The 17,156-nt window shown below is 42.3% G+C and overlaps 1 protein-coding gene across 3 annotated transcripts in view; it reads right to left on the bottom strand.

Moving 5' to 3' along the window:
- Positions 1-3,491: 3,491 nt before the first annotated feature.
- st8sia2 (ST8 alpha-N-acetyl-neuraminide alpha-2,8-sialyltransferase 2) overlaps positions 3,492-17,156 on the bottom strand; it is a 42,634-nt gene continuing 28,969 nt past the window's right edge. The window contains exons 4-5 of one of the 3 annotated variants that reach the window (XM_043677222.2): positions 15,358-15,651; positions 3,492-7,524 (exon numbers count right to left, since the gene is read on the bottom strand). In XM_043677222.2, coding sequence (XP_043533157.1) covers positions 7,239-7,524; positions 15,358-15,651 — 580 coding nt within the window. In that variant the 3' untranslated portion in view covers positions 3,492-7,238. The remainder of the gene's footprint in view (positions 7,525-15,357; positions 15,652-17,156) is intronic. The other 2 variants (XM_043677224.2, XM_043677223.2) reach the window with 2 other exon arrangements.

Genomic DNA, 17,156 nt, shown 5'->3' with positions numbered 1-17,156 from the left:
TTTAAAGAAGTATATACTGGGCTTGTCCTCCTCTTTATCTTTCCTCAGAAAACAGGGTCTATTGGCACAGACTCCGCCCCTTGAATTCGCTGTTCACCCCATCCGGCCGGGTGATTGGGTCTTAGTAAAATCATGGACAGAGACTAAATTGCAGCCGGACTGGGAAGGGCCGTACCAGGCTCTTTTGACTACCGAAACGGCAGTAAGGACGGCGGTAAAAGGCTGGACTCATTATACTCGGATCAAAGGGCCAGTGGACCCTCCAGTTGAGGAAGAAGTCTGGACAGCCGAATCAACGCAAGACCCGCTAAAACTCAGACTAAAGAGACTTTGAGTAACTGACCATACAGTGGCGGCGCGAGCGCGGGATTATTTCTGTAAGATTGTATATTAAGCCTTTTTGTGCTTCAGCATGATGATTAGAATACTGGGAATGTTTAGAGTTATGATGCTAGCCCTCTTGGTATTGGGATTTTGTCAAATATCATTTTCATATGTATTATTAATGGCTCCTGAGTCTGATAATCCACAAGTAATAGACACTGATGCATGCAGCTTAGTAAATTGTGGGAATGTAGGTAATCAGAGACAATACCGCAGCTCAGAGATAGTCTTATGGGGATGGCCTCGGGGATGGTACTTGGTATAATGGTCTCGTCACAGTACACCGGGCCCCCTTCCGACCAGCTCGCGATTGTCTCGATAAGAAGTGTAACCCAATATACTTAACGATAAGGAAAACCACATGGCACGAAGCAATTCTGGGAGGGGGGGCACTTATGAGATACAATTAAATGAAACATTTGGGATTGAAATGAAAACAAATGGGAAGGAGTTCGTGGGCTGTTGTTTTCGAATTAGTGTAGGACAGGGAAAACGGATAGAACTACTGGGTAATAAGATACAACCCTTCACCCCTCCCGATGATCCTAAAGTAGTAAAAATTATAGAGGTAAAGGATTTGAAACAGACCATTGAAATAGAAACTGGGTACGGGGATGCAAATGCCTGAGTTGAATGGGTAAAGTATACTGTAAAAAGTCTGAACAAAAGCAATTGCTATGCATGTGCCTCCGATAGGCCAGTGGCCCAGGTGGTTCCCTTTCTGCTCGGGTGGATGCGAGACAGGAAGGGCATGAAATGTATGATAGCCCTGTACCAGGATGAGACTGCATGGAATGATAGGAATTGTACCTCCCTATCTCTAATGTTCCCTCCCTTGGAGGAGAAAAATGCAAAAGTTCCCCCCACATTTTCCACCGCAGTTGGAAATCACACGTCGTGTGTGCGCAGGCAAGGTACAAGTCGGTCGAGAGATTTGGGGGAGCTGAAATTATGTACAGAGATTAAGAATGTTACCGAAGCGGAGAAGGGAGGGAACTACTCAGCACTAAAGGTTCCCCGAGCAGATCTGTGGTGGTACTGTGGAGGCAAAATATTGAGACCCACCCTACCTCCGGATTGGAGAGGGATATGTGCAATTGTACAATTGGCAATTCCATTTACCTTGGCATTTGAGAAGGAAAAGATCATACGGAAAAAGGGAAGGGGTAAGAGATTACTGTCAGATACTTCTTTTGATGACAGGATTTATCTTGATTCGGTAGGAGTCCCTAGGGGAGTACCTGATGAACTCAAAACTCGTAACCAGATTGCAGCAGGCTTTGAGTCAGCTCTCTTTTGGTGGGTAACAATTAATAAAAATGCAGCTTGGATAAATTACGTTTTTTATAATCAGCAGCGATTTATAAATTATACAAGAGAGGCGGTTAAAGGAATATCAGAACAGCTTGATGCAACAAGTAGGATAGCATGGGAAAACAGAATAGCCCTTGATATGATTTTAGCAGAAAAAGGGGGTGTGTGTGTGATGTTAGGAGGAAGCTGTTGTACCTTTATTCTAATAATATTGCGCCTGATGGTTCAATTACTCGGGCCTTACGGGGATTGACTACCTTAGAAGAGGAACTGGCTGAGAATTCAGCAGACACATCTCTCACGAGATGGCTTGAATCCTGGTTTGGAAAATTGAAGGGGGTGGTGGTTTCTATCCTTACTTCCCTGATAGTAGTAGTCGGGGTATTGGTGGCCATTGGCTGTTGTGTCATACCCTGTATACGAGGGCTCACCCAAAGACTGATTGAAACAGCCTTGATGAAACAGATGCCCCTAAGAGGGAATCAGACAGAGGAACTTTATCTGCTAAATAATGAGGAGATGAGTGAAACCAAGATGGATGAAATCTTTGAAATGATGCTTGCAAATTGTGGGAACGATGTTTAAAACAAAAGAGCCAAAAATGCAGAAGATAACAAATGGTAATGAAAAGAAAAAGGGGAAATTGTGGGATATAGATGAATTAATGTTATTTCTGCAACTATAAATTCTGATATAGAACAAGAATGAGTAAATATATATATTCAGCAAAAAAAAGATATGTTAGCATGAGACATGATTATAGAACAATGGTAGATGTATGGGCAAACAGGAAAAACATCTGTTTCCCACTTGTACAGAGACACAGGAACAAACCCCAATTAAAAGGGCTTAGTGATAAGATGCTGTGAGGGGCAGCGCAGATGGAGGGAGTAGATAATGGTAAGCAAAGGATGGGATGACGTCAAACAACCTTATGGGGGGCCAGAGATAGGCATTTGTCACGGACAAGGCCGGATAAACAGAAGTTGTGGGATCAGTCTTAAGGAAATGAATAACGTAAGCGGAGGATGGGGGCAAACAATGAAATAAGAAAAAAATATGGGGATTCAAACTGTATAAATTTCGAGAGTTTGTTGGATTTGATGTGTATTTGTCATTGCCTTACCTGGCATTAGACATTGCACCCACTTGCAAGTGTACAAATAAACGACACTGTTTCAGATTTTTGGTCTCGGACTGAAATTATTGAAGTGAGTGAGCTTTTGTTTCTCACAGTGATGTAACTGAAATTATACACTGAAAAATTGTTCAGTCATTATGTTTCCAAATGGGAAAGTATCAACCCTTGCAACATATGACACTAGAAGGCAGTAAGTATGGGCGAGATTTCTAGTCAGCTATTTGCTGGAAAGAACATTGGGGTGTTTACTATCATAACCCAGAGGTCCACATGACAACACACATCTAAAACTCTTATGTTGCCACAGCAGCTGAGAATCTTTGGGAAAGCTGAATGGCCAGTGTCAGTCAAACTGGTGCTAGCATCTTGGGATTCAATCCTTGTTGCAGCTGGGAGCAGATTCAGAAGCAGCTTCTTTGTCCTATCCCTCCTGAAGGTTGTGGTGCTGTGAGTTGGACATACCTTTGGAAAAAGAGCTGAAGCTACTGTAGTATTAACAAACAAAGTCACCAGTTTGGGAGCAAGGCTAGAGGTGGGGTGTCCCTACTTCATTATTGTGATTCTTTTAGCGTGAAAATATAAAATGAAGAAAGATAAAACCCAAACTTGAAAAATCCATGACATTGCTCTGAGTGTATTGTGCGTATAGCTGCAAGACAATTCAACCATCTCAATCAATCTCAAGAGCAGCAGGAAGTTTAAAATGTGGTAAAGAAAGTGTGGCTATTTTTAGAATATGCAAAATTTAGACCGTGCAAGCATTTGGAATACATCAAAAAGAATCTTTATGGTAAATGAAGCATACACAGCAACTTTGCATATCACAAGCAACTAAACACTAGTGAATGCATTGTGTAGTCTGAATTATTCATCTGTGTTGATCATTCACTGAAGCATTGACCCAGATACAGTCCTGGTGCTGAGTGTACTTCAAAGAGATGTCATGCTCCTTCCCTCCGAAAGGCACAAAGCCAGAGCAGCCTCCCGGGGCAATTAAGAGAAAATGATTCTGGATAATTGCTCTCTAATCCTGAAGTGAAAAATCAATCCAAAAGAGTAACATGAAACAAGTGTTTGGTTCAAGTTAGACTATTCTTGTCCTCACACAATAGCGCAAGTATGCACTTCTTTAAGGTATCATGGGGACGTTGGTTACAACCCCTACTGTTGTCCTAGTGTTATTAGTTTTTAACATACTGATCTTGTTGGTGGCTAATGGCAATGAATTGTAAATTGCCTTTTTATGGAGCTCTTCATTGGAGCTAGCTACTATTGATAAACATGCCTGAGTGTATTGATTCAGCAACACTCCACAGTGCTTTCTTTGGAGATTTGGCCTCTATTTCCAGATTAATGTCCAACTCTTCCCTCTTTGTCTGAAATCTCCTCCAAAAAAATCTACTTTTATTTGTATTTATTTGGTAGCTGTAATATGGTCAAATACCCCAGATACTTCATGGGCTTTATTGAACAAAAGTTGATACAGGAGAAACATTCAGGCCAATCTGTGGCTTAGTTGAAGAGGTCAGTTTTGTGAACTGTCTGAAAGGAGGAGTGGGGAGTGGAGAGTGAATCAAACTTCTGACCATAGAGGGAGAAGCTTTCAATCAAAGAAGGTTCTGAATTCCAGTCCCAGTCTCTCCTCCAGGCAGTTGCAATTCTATCAGTTGATTGCATTGAGACTAGAGAGCAGGGAAGAAAACAGAGTCCGACTCACAATCATTCTCCAGAGACACTTGCCGTTGAATGTATTGACAGCAAACGAAGGTAAGATCAATCTAGCCTCTGTTACCTAGCTTTGCCGGACCAGGGTAAGAACTGAGTAGAAACTCTTATCAGTAAAGTTTGAAAGGACTAACCAAGCCTGCAGGCTTCCATCCATGAATTTAAGGATGTGTATTTTTGACAGCTGTTGAAATGGCATTCAGCTGGGTCTGACCCATCTCCCACACTTTGAACCTCAGCTCCTCTCTTCCTTCCTGCATCAGCAGTAGGGCTCCGCCTTGTCTTTCCCTACCCTCCCACCAGCATCCATGAGGGGCATAGATAGGATAAATAGACAAAGTCTTTTCCCTGGGGTCGGGGAGTCAAGAACTAGAGGGCATAGGTTTAGGGTGTGAGGGGAAAGATATAAAAGAGACCTAAGGGGCAACTTTTTCACGTGTATGGAATGAGTTGCCAGAGGAAGTGGTGGAGACTGGTACAATTGCAACATTTAAGAGGCATTTGGATGGGTATATGGATAGGAAGGGTTTGGAGGGATATGGGCCGGGTGCTGGCAGGTGGGACTAGATTGGGTTGGGATATCTGGTTGGCATGGACGGGGTGGACCAAAGGGTCTGTTTCCATGCTGTACATCTCTATGACTCTAAGCTCTGACCGTGCAGCCATTTGTATAATTGCTCATTAGATCACCATATGGTAGAGAATAGAAAACTATGTGTATAAGGGAATTGGTAAAAGAACCAGAGGAATTGAATGGGAGCTAATTTTATGCAGCGAACTGTTTTGATTTGGAACATATTGCCTGAAAGGATAGTGGAAACTGATTCAATAGTAACTTCTAAAAGAGAACTGGTGAAACACTTGGAAATGAAAATGTGTGCAGAGCTATGAGAAAGTGGATAGCTTTTTCAAAAGACTGGCATTGGTGAAATGGGCTGTGCTTTATTGTGCTAGTAGTTTAGTGCCAAAATAATCAGGCTCAGTGCATGTTATAGAAAGTATCAACTTTACTGTATATTTGAGGGAACAGCAAACCTTTGTATTTGATGGAAAATGGCCTAGCAGCCCAAGGGTGTAGTGCAGAGAATATCAGCTCAGCTGTTTGAAACAAACCTATAAAGAACAGCTGCCCAATTGTATATTATGGACAGCAGCAGATCCTGGGTAAATTAAAGAGAATATCGGCTCCAGCGTATACTGTCAGCTCACCACTGAATTATCCACTTCAGAATTGCCTTCCACTTCCACTGTAAGGAAGCTTTCAGAACCTTTGTCACCTTCTTGTGATAGTTCCAATACTAATTTTTCCCACACCATTAAATGTAGTTGCACCCAAATGTTTGCTCCACAACGGTTTGTTGTTCGACCCATGTAGATAAGCACCTGTAGTTATGCTACTGAGGTAACCATAGAGAATCAGAGTGAAACATCATGAGGCAGTCTGAAAGCTGCCAATTGTTCTGTACAGTGTGGCATAGAGAATGGAAAACTCCACGTGTCATCTTGGGAATGGCAAATCCCATATGCACTTGTTATAGAGAATGGTATACTCCGGAGAAGACTACATTCTCTGAATATTGCAAAGAATTGGCAGTATCAGCAATGCGTGTCTTTTAGAGAATGCTTCATATTGAAAAACAGCTATAGAGAAAACCAACTCTATTTTGTTGTAGACCCTGTAATTTGTGAATTGCATATGTGTAATATGTTGAATTGAAGACCCTGTAATATAATGAATTACAGACTGTGTCATAGTGAATTACAGCCCCTAGAATATACTGAATTGCAAATCCTGTACTATAGTCAATTACAGACCCTTTGCAATATTGAAATGCAGTCCTTGTCTGGTACAGAGAGCTGCATTCTTTCCACTGGAGGAACAACTGACTCCATATTGCAGTAAATTACAGCACAGTCTAGTGGCCAATATCCATTGTATAGAACAACAGATGTCTTTTACAGAGAGCAGCAGACCCTTTGTAATAGTCAATAGCAGATTTCACATAACAGTGATCTGGAAAATTTGCATTAATCACTTAAAACTCCAATTTTTGGACCATTCTCTTGAATTCTTCTTACGCAATGAAGACTAATTTTCATTTCTTTCATTTAAACTTGCAGGTTGTTGAGATTTAGTTCTTCACATTGAAGTGTCAGAATTTTTTGAGTATACATTCAAACTAAACAAATTATTTCTCTTTTCTCATTTTTCTTCAAATTGTATTTGTTGGTGAGAGTGTTCACTGTCGTTTCCTGGAAGTCCCTCACAAGTTTCACCGACAAAATAAAATTACATTTCTCGTAACGTACTTGTTTATATTTCAAGTTTCCTATACTCGTGTCTGCTCTGACCAGGTTCTATCTTAACAGCTCTTTGAAGCTCTTTGAAGAAACCTTGCTGCATTTTGCTCGCAAGAGTCCAATCCTGTGGTCGTACCTTCAGGTTGGTCCTTCTGACTTGCATCAATGACAACAAAATGTTTGTGTTCCCGTTGTTATGTTAACGCTCTCGGAGTGTGTCCAGATGTTGATGGCTTGTCCACCAGAGGCCAATCACAGAGTGATTGATTCCCTCTGTATGAGGCTGGCTTTTTATCTTCCCTTTTCTTTGATGATGCCACAGCACTGGGCACAAAAGACAAGTCTTCCCCCTCGCTCTACCTTCTTGCTAGTCTTATGTTGTCAATCTGCAGGCTCCAACGTGGAGTTTCAATGCTCCCTGGAGATGCATATTCCGTAGTGTCTTGAACTCCAGTGGCATTGTGTGTGGAGTAGCCCTTGAGTTATACTCGTACGTCAGGCTGTCATAATAGTGGTATTTCACCGCATTTCCCTTTTGGTCCTTAGGGAAGGGCCAGAAGCCGTAGAGATGGATTTCATCGCAGAACCGAGTGGCGAGGGTATACATCAACAGGCCAGTTGTGGGGCGTTTAATCAGGACCTTGTTAGTTAACCAGTACCTAGGAAGGAAAGAAATCCGTTACTTTACCAATCCTCAACAATCTACAATTACTGGGAAACTCTACTATACATCTTCCTGCAGGCCAAAAAATAACCATTCACCACTAGTCACTTTTTCCTGTCTCTTAGCCAATTTCACATCGACATTGCTATTGTCCCTTTTTACCAAGAGCTGTAACTTTGCTCAACTTGTCTGTTGTGTGATATACCAATAGTCTTTTACCCGCAGAATCCCTCCCTGGTACCTCATCAAAAAACTCAAACAAGTTAGTTAAACACAAAGTAATTTTGAAAAATCCAAAATAGAAGCAAAGTGCACTGTGGACGCTGGAGATCTGGGGGAGAAAGCACAGTACTGGAAAAACTCAGCAGTTCTGGCACCATCTATGGAGTGGCAAATTCATGCGGACTTTTCACAATTACTTTGCATTTGTGCAAGTGACTACAAATTTTATCCTGAGTTATCATTTCTAAAAGCTTTCCACCACCGAAGTTAAACTGGCTGGGCTTATCTTTACACCCATTTTTGAAAAGGGGTACAACAGTCAGAATTCTCCAGTATTTTTGAGTCTAAGGAAAAGTGGAAATCTATTTCCAATGCCATACTTCATTTGCAGTCGGTGCTTTGGGACATCCTGCGGTCAGGACAGTGGCTATATAAATGCAAGTATTTCCTTCCACTTTGTCCTTCAAATGAACTGTCCACATTTTCCTTTGGATTCTATAGACAAGCTTTTACAGTTCTCCTTTGCACATTTTGTTCTCTGTCCAATTCAACAAGTGAAGTTTGTTAAACATGTTTGATGGCAGATTCTCGATGTCTTAAGTTTAATATTCTGAACCATGACTTTTAATTCCAGAAAAGGTTCTAAGGGTGTGGTTGAACTAGGCTGTTGTGTTTGAGCAGATTGATGTAACAATTAAAATCATTCCTCTAAAGACAAATTCTCCAGTTGCTGTGGTGCATTTCTCTGACTGGCTCTTCTGTTTCCAGGCAATGAGATTCCTTATAGACTCCAGTCAAAGGCAGAGTAAAGTGAAAGATTTCCCACTGACAGTGTCATCACCTCTGGTGCACACGCCACTGAGCTTTGCAGCAAGGCACAGTCAATCTGAAATGCTGTAGATAAAACTGGACATCGATCTAGATTGCTTGGTACTATTGTGTAGCTGCCCTGAGTTGTCAGGCAACTAGATCTTAATAGGGTCTGAAGAGCTTACAAGCTGGCTACTGAGCAAATGCCAATGGATTCCTTTCACTTAGCTTTCTAGCCATTAACTTAGGAGAAGAATAGGTTCCCTGTAAAGAAGCCAAGGCAGAGATTTAAAATGTTGAGCAGAGGCTGGAGGAGATGGCAACAGGTAAATGGGAAGTCAAGGCAGGGTCCACATCAGGTATCTGCAATGAACTTTGTTGTTCTTTGCCCTGTGTATTAGTTCTTAAAAGGGAACCCTTTCTAGATTTAAAAGTCCAGGTTCAGAATTTTAAACTTAAGGCATTGAGGATCAGGAATCAAACATGTTTAACAAACTTCACTTGTTGAATTGGCCAGTGAAATACTTTCAGAAATTTACAAGGGTTTTATTGCTGGCCTACAGTTTAGCACAAACCCCAGTTTAATCTTTTCCTTCTGGGTCCTTTCCTCATCAATAAGCCAGCTTTCCACTAGTGGGGAAGAACACAAAACCGAATCTGCAATGCCTACTCGCAATTAAGCCTGGAGCTGTTCTTGTTGACCCTTCTAATACTGACAAGACAGACCAGAAAAATTAATAAAAATTAACATACTGAAACAGTGGGATTGTGGTAAGAGAAAGGAGCTGCAGTAGCTTGAGTGAACTGAGGTCAAAGAGTCTGTTGTTATTCTCCTCTTTTGTGAACTTTATGCCAATAAGCAAGTTGTTGATGATGTTGTAGGTTTCCTCTAATTTGTTCCGATTTGTGATGACAAAGGTGTCTTGAAAAAATGAAACCTGATGGATCCAACATACCTCGCTTCTATGGGTTACCTAAAGTACACAAACCAGGGGCCCCCTCTGATCCATAGTCTCACTTCCCAGCACATCAACATACAGACTCATGCCACTCCATCCACTCCACCCAAGAATTCCTGAATGTTATCAAAGACACCAAAATAGAAGAGGACAAAATAATGGTCTCCTTTGGATGTAAGAGCCCTGTTCACAACAATTAACATCAACCTGGCCAAAGAAACACTGATCACACTACTAGACAAACCAAGGATACTAACACCAGACAGCACCAACTTCATCAGCAAGGACAACACCCTCAAGCTGGAAGACCTGTGCCTCACTAACCAATTCACCTTCAATGATAAGACCTACAAAAAAAATCAATGGAACATGGGATCACCAATATCAGGCTTCCTAGCAAAAGCAGTAATGCAACACACACGGACCAGATACTTCAGAACTACAGAAGCAATCATCCTAACACTCACAAATGGAGCTGCATCAGGACACTATTTAAACAGGTCACAACACACTGCAGACCCAGGACCTATGGGCGGTAGAAGAAAAATATGTATACAGCATATTCAAGAACAATGGGTATTCAATAAACACAGTCCGCTGATTCTTAAACAACAAACCCAAACAAGTAGACACAACACGCCCAGAGACTCTAGCCTCACTACCATATATCAAAGACACCTCGGAGGTGACTACCAGACTATTCCAACCCCTTGGCATTCTAGTAGCCCACGAATCTACCAACACACTGAAACAGCTACTGATGAACCTAAATGACCCTATACCAGCAACCAGCAAAATGAATGTCCTTTACAAAATACCATACAAGGACTGTAACAAACACTACATCGGACAGACAGGCAGGAAACTAGCCACCAGGATACACGAACACCAACTAGCCACCAAAAGACATGACTCACTATCACTAGTATCCTTAAACACAGACGAAGAAGGACACCACTTCGACTGGGACAACACATCCATCCCAGGACAGGCCAAAGAGAGACCTGCACGGGAATTCCTAATGACCCGGCATTCAAACCAGAACTCCATCAAAAACACAGCGACTTGGACCCATTTACCAACCTCTGAGAAAAAGAACTAGCAATGATATCACCTATCTTAACACATAAATAGAAAGCAGGAAAGAACACCAGTGCTTCACCAGAGGCTCACTGATGATGTTACCTCGCACGGTGATGAAACGTCTGAAAACAAACCTTCCAGCTCAGTGAGCAAACTCACAACCTGAACCTCAACCTGAGCTACAAATCTTCTCAAAAATCACAAGTAACTTACTGCCTGTGAAGCACCTTATCCTCAGACATTGAAAGATGCAAGATAAACAAATACAATCTTCTGGCCTTACGCCACCAGTTGCTGTAGTACTGCAGAGCAAAGGGAATACAAATCAATTCCAGTGTGTCTGGGGAGATGAAGGCAGGGCTAACAATGATGGAATGAACAGCGAGGGTAACAGGAGACAGAGGAAGATTGTATGAGGGTGAGAGTGACAGGACTGGAAGAGCATACAGTATTAGCAAGGGCTGAAGAAATTGAGCAATTTGAATGCAAGATTGTGAAACAGGAATGGGAAATGGGGAGGAAAGAACAGCCCCAGTGAGAATGGCAAAAGATGAGGCGTGGTTTGAACTGGAATGGAGGAGATGGGGAAGGGTGCCAGTGTGAACTCAGCATGTCAGAGGTGGGACTGCTCAGGGATAAGTTGGAAAGTTGGACGAGGTGCTGTCAATCTGTCAACTGAGGCAGACAGATTATTCTGGGTATGAGAGAGAACAAGTATTCCAGGAGTTTGAGGAGATTTTTGGTCACTTTAATTTTGCTTTTCTTTCCAAAATGAAAAGTCCATTAACCATGATATTCAAAGTTGCTTAAAAGAGTATGTATTTCGGACAGGTCTATCCCAACCACACCAATCAAATAATTGGATTTCGATGAATGCTGCATTCGTTATTGAGGAGACAACCACACTCTTTCGGAATATTATTTTTAACACCTAAGTACAGGAAGTTTAAAACTTAAAATAAATTAATTCCTGCTGGCATTTAACATTTTCACCTCTTCCGGGTCAATAATGTAATGTTAGCCAGCAAATATTTCCCTGATTGGCTGAAGAATTAATTTCGTGAATTTGTCTCAGAACATCTTGTTACAAAGCCAAGTCAATCCACATCGTTGCCAAATCTCATTATGTGCTGAGGTGTTAATATGGTTTGAAGCTGGAAAACTGTTCAGATTTTAAAATGATTTACTTCCTGTACATGTCGAGTAATCTGCCAATTAAGAAAAAACTAGAGCAGGAAGGCATGTTGATAGAGTGACTCATTACAGAAACATCCCTATTACTATTCTAGCCAGTCAAGTGCCCACACATTCACTCACATTGCTTCGAAGTTGAGGAAAGATGTTCAGCTGTTAGCAGATGTATATGGCAAAGATTCTTACAGGAAGCAAGTAAGGTGAGGTGAGGTGAGGGGAAGGTTCCTGCAATTGTGTTGTCTTGCCCTAAATTGTTATGACCAATTAGTAAAAGGCTTATCTCAAATACCAAAGGGTTGGAAACACTGTAAGCATGTATAGTGACAACAAAATGCAATTGATGAAAGCCTCCCAAGAAGAGGTTCGATTTGTTTTGCTTCTCCATTATTTGCATCACCATCATCATAGATTGATATTTATATTTGGATGAATATGGTTAACAATATGATAATGACCAGATGTTGATTAAGGGATAAATATTGGTCAGGGCTCTCGAAATAACCTCCCTACTCCTCTTCTAAACAGTAACATGGGATCTTTTACATCGATCTGAGCAGACAGGTAGGACCTTGCTTTCACACCTCAGAGGAAAGACTGCACCTCTGACATTGTGCACACTGAAGGGTCAGCTTTGGCTTTCCATCTGCTTCCGATCATATAGCCATCAACTTTACCGGAACTTTACCCAAGTCAAAGCCCATCTCCACTAGCTCACCTATTGTTGAACCCTTCATCCTGGCTTCACTACAGCTAGTCTGGAAGGGGGTTTGGTTTAGCTCAGTTGGCTGTATGGTTGGCTTGCAAACTAATGTGATGCTAACAGTGTGGGTTAAATTCCCATCACCAGCTGAGGCTAATGTAATCGACTCTCCTTCTCAACCTTTCCCCTCACCTGAGGTATGGTGATCCTCAGGCTAAATCACCACCAGTTGTCTCTCTATAATGAGAGAGCAGCCCTACGGTCTGTTAAGATGATGGCAACTTAACTTTACATCTAATCTTGATTATATCTTTGCTCTCCCAGCCAAGTTCCTGCCACTTACTCATTGGAAACTTGAGCTCACCCGATTCGCCACCACCATTTGTATTCTAACCCAAAACAAGTCCTACTCACCTGTTGTACCTGTACTAACTGACTGCCATTGATTTGCAGACTAGCAACAGCTCAGTTATTAAAATATCACCCTTGTTTTCCAATCCTTCCATGTTCTCACATTGCCCACTATTCCATTCTCTCCCACATCATTGGTGGCCACCGTGGGCGGCACGGTGGCACAGTGGTTAGCACTGCTGCCTCACAGTGCCAGAGACCCGGGTTCAATTCCCGCCTCAGGCGACTGACTGTGTGGAGTTTGCACGTTCTCCCCGTGTCTGCGTGGGTTTCCTCCAGATGCTCTGGTTTCCTCCCACAGTCCAAAGATGTGCAGGTCAGGTGAATTGGCCATGCTAAATTGTCCGTAGTGTTAGGTAAGGGGTAAATGTAGGGTTATGGGTGGGTTGCGCTTCGGCGGGTCGGTGTGGACTTGTTGGGCCGAAGGGCCTGTTTCCACACTGTAAAGTAATCTAAATCTAAAGTAATCTTTCAGCCTTCTGGGCACAGTCCCTCCCTAACTGGCTCTACCTCTTTCTCCTCTTTAACAATACTTTGTAGACTATCTCTTCAAGAAAGGTTGGTTTTCTGTCTTAATATCTTATGTGGCTTAGTATCAAATTTTGCCTTTTGACATTTTACTTTGGTAAAGGTGCTATATAAATGCAATGTCTTGTATGCTGAGCTTAATAATTTCAGCTGTGCTTGGCCTTGATGCCCCTGCACAAAGTAGGGGGAGAATCTATATGCCTCACAGCGTCAGGGACCCAGGTTCAATTCCAGCGACTGTGTGGAGTTTGCACATTCTCACTGTGTCTGTGTGGGTTTCTTCCGGGTGCTCTTGTTTCCTCCCACAATCCAAAGATGTGCAGGTCAGGTGAATTGGCCATGCTAAATTGCCCATAGAGTTCAAGGATATGTAGGTTAGGTGCATTAGTCAGGGGTAAATGTAGAGTAATAGGGTAGGGGAATGGGTCTGGGCAGGCTACACTTCGGAGGGTCAGTGTGGACTTGTTGGGCCTGTTTCCACACTGTGGGGATTTAATGATTCTATAGGCACACATGCATGATCACATATAAACACCAGGACCAGTTGCATGAATGAAATGGTTGGAGCATTATGACAATGAAATAAGCAAACACACTTCACATACTTTGTTTTCATTATTTGTAGATGCCATTGTTGGACTGGGGTGTACACAGTTACAAATCATACAATACCAGGTTATACTCCAACAGGTTTAGTTGGAAGCACTAGCTTTCGGAGCACCGCTCCTTCATCCACCTTCATCCACCTGATGAAGTAAGTGGCGCTCCAAAGCTAATGTTTCCAAGTAAACCTGTTGGACTATAACCTGGTGTTGTGTGATTTGTAACTTTGTTTTCATTCATTGCAATGGATAGACAGTCCTGTGTGCACGCTTTCCCCCAACACCTGCTGAATCATAAAGGTCTTGGTTCAAGTCACACTCCAGATCCAAGGTGCAAAAATGAAAGCTGACACTATCCTAGTGTGTCTAAACATCTTGTGTTAGTAGGTGATTCAATAGTTTTAGCCAAGCCCAATGCTCCTCCACTTAATGAAGATATGCATTTTACATGACCATTAGACCTCTCACAACACTTCTGAAGTGTAGTCGACCCTGTAACGTAGGGAACACCACAGCTAATCACACACACAACAAACCCGCACAGTCATGTGGTACTTATCAGCTAGGCAGTTTGTACGATGTTAATTGAGGGATAAATACGGGTCGCTGGAGAAAACTCCCTCGCTCACCTTCAAAATAGTGCATCAGAGTCTATTATGTTCACCTCAGAGCAGACTGGGCCACAACTCAAGTTTTAACTGAAGGGAGTTAGCACTGAAGTGACAACATTGATTTTGTACCTGCAATATCAGAGTTGGTTTCTGATGTGTTAAATTAGATCATGTTTGCAAGTAAAATCACTCTGTTTTCGTCGACTAAATTTGAATGGAGATTTGTGGTCAATTGGTAAATACTTGATAAATTTGGAGCTCAGATTTTAATTCTTTGGAACGTTTCATCCACTGAAATTCAATGCTAGAGGATTTTACAAAATCTTTGTCATTGCAACAGTAGACCAAGTTTTAGCACAAAGAATTACTCGCTCTGATTCTCACTCTTTGCTAGTTGCCACATCCTCCATGAATGGACAATGAGCCCAAATCACTGACGCACAAACATTTCCAGCACCTCGATTTTTAACACTTTCACTTTAATCTCATTATGTTCTGCTGGGGCCGTGACCTAATTAACAGGCGGCAAGCTCTAGCTTGTTACCAAGAGCAGTGTACACGCAGCAGAAGCTCAGACAAAGTCTGTCTGGGGAGGCAGTACTCCCTCTGGACAGCGGTGACTTTACAATCAGAAAACGAATCAGGCTAACAGTTTTGGGGGCTGGGTCACAGGGCAGACGTGGGCTCCTTAGAAGAGCAGGCACTCACCCTCGCACAGCGTGTAAGAGCCTCAGTGAGGGGTAAGCGGTTTGCAAATGGAGCTTATGTTTTACGATGAGGTTGTTCACCCATTCTACTCGCTCCTCTCCCCCCTTAGCCATAAACGCGGGGATCCAGAGAATTCCGCCGTCCAACATTTTTAGCCGGTGAAGCAGTTTCTCCTTCCACGTCTCATTCTTCAAATCTTCGAATGCACGCTGCACCACTGACGGGTTCATTGTTACTAAATCGGTCTTCAAACCAACGTCTTGTGCATACTCTTCCACTGGGGCAAGATTGCATCTTTGAAAAGAATAAATCTGCAAGTTAATCATTCACAGTTTCCACAACAGTGTATGACCTATCACCCAGTCTGGAATGGAAGTATATATGTTAATATGTAATAGGAAAAACGCCTTGGGACCATCAAGACCCTTTGCTCCACAAATAGTGTACAATTTATAGAATCAGTTTGCCTTAGCTGATAATATTGAACTGGTGCCCATGTCGGGATTCGATCACATAATCTCAGTGATGCTTTATTGGACTCCCAAGGGAGTGCTGCTGTGTCAGTGACACAGTTCCTTTGAATGGGGTTTAAGTCAGAGTCCCATGTGTCTGGTTCCGAAAGCATTTACTGCTTACTATTTGAGAGAGAGGTTATGTATTCTCTTGGTGGCCTGGTCAAACATTAACTATCACTTATTGCATTGTTGTTTGTGTTTCCTGCATAACTGAATCTCAATGTCATGATTTTAGAAAAAAAAACTTCTCCCTGTCTTCATCTTTTACAAAACGTCTTCCCTCAAATTTATTGTTTATTTGTTCATGGGATGTGGTGCCACTTGCCAGGCCAACATTTATTGCAGATTGTTAATCATCCTTGAGAAGGTGGTGGTAAGCAGTTTTCTTGAACTGCTGTTGACCTCAGGGGTATATGGGCAGGTGCAGTGTGTGTTTGGTGGAGAGTTCCAAGATTTGAACCCAGTGACTGTGAAGATGCAACAAAAGTTTCAAGTAACTTTTGCTTTCCTGTGAAAGATATCGGAAGTCACGATTCTCGACTCTGCCTCATTCCCTTTATTTCTTTACCCCTGAGAAGGGACTCAGTCACTTCTAGTTGCCAGTTGCGATGAATGGGTCGATACCCTGAATCTTAAACTGCCTGTTCTCTTTCAAGATGCTGAAGAGAATCTGTGCATTTCCGACATCGTTAACCATATTGTTGTGGTCAGCACCATGACTTCAAAGGTGGCTACAGCTCCCAACAGTTATTGGCCAACTCATAGCTGTATTAAAGCTTGTTAGTGGTTTGGGAGGGGCAAGGAACGGGAGGGATATTAGGGCAAGAGCTGAGGACAGTCCCTGTTACCCACAGCTGTCAATCCACAAAGCTAGTTTTGTCTCCAAGAATTAATCTGCAAGCAACTCAGGAGTAAGGACATTACAAAGCACGTCTTAATTCTCTTTAAAACTTCCCACTCATTAGTTGAAAAAAAATTGCATGGATGATAGATAAAGACAGTTTGATTGAGAGCCAAATATCACAAACAACAGTAACAGTATGTTCGATCTCTTCTCAATTGGCATGGGAAGATGGGGCATAGCAAAGACAGATGTGTTGGATGACCAGTGGTGAGAGTATGGGGGCAGCACTGCAAATAGGAAGTCACGTGACAGAACCTCCAGGAATAGAGCTAGCAACCATCCTGTTTTCAGGTACCACAGATTTCACACTTGCTGTGACTAAGTGCGAAGGTGGAACTCACAAAGAATCCAACATAAAGAAACTGAGCCAACAATTCTCT

The sequence above is a fragment of the Chiloscyllium plagiosum genome, unplaced genomic scaffold (genome assembly GCF_037043375.1).
Source record: "Chiloscyllium plagiosum isolate Xiang-an unplaced genomic scaffold, Cpla_swu_hap1 HiC_scaffold_39, whole genome shotgun sequence".
NCBI classification, from domain to species: Eukaryota; Metazoa; Chordata; class Chondrichthyes; order Orectolobiformes; family Hemiscylliidae; genus Chiloscyllium; species Chiloscyllium plagiosum.
The sequence above is the reverse complement of the archived record's forward strand: the minus strand, read 5'-3'. Positions and strand labels throughout refer to the sequence as shown.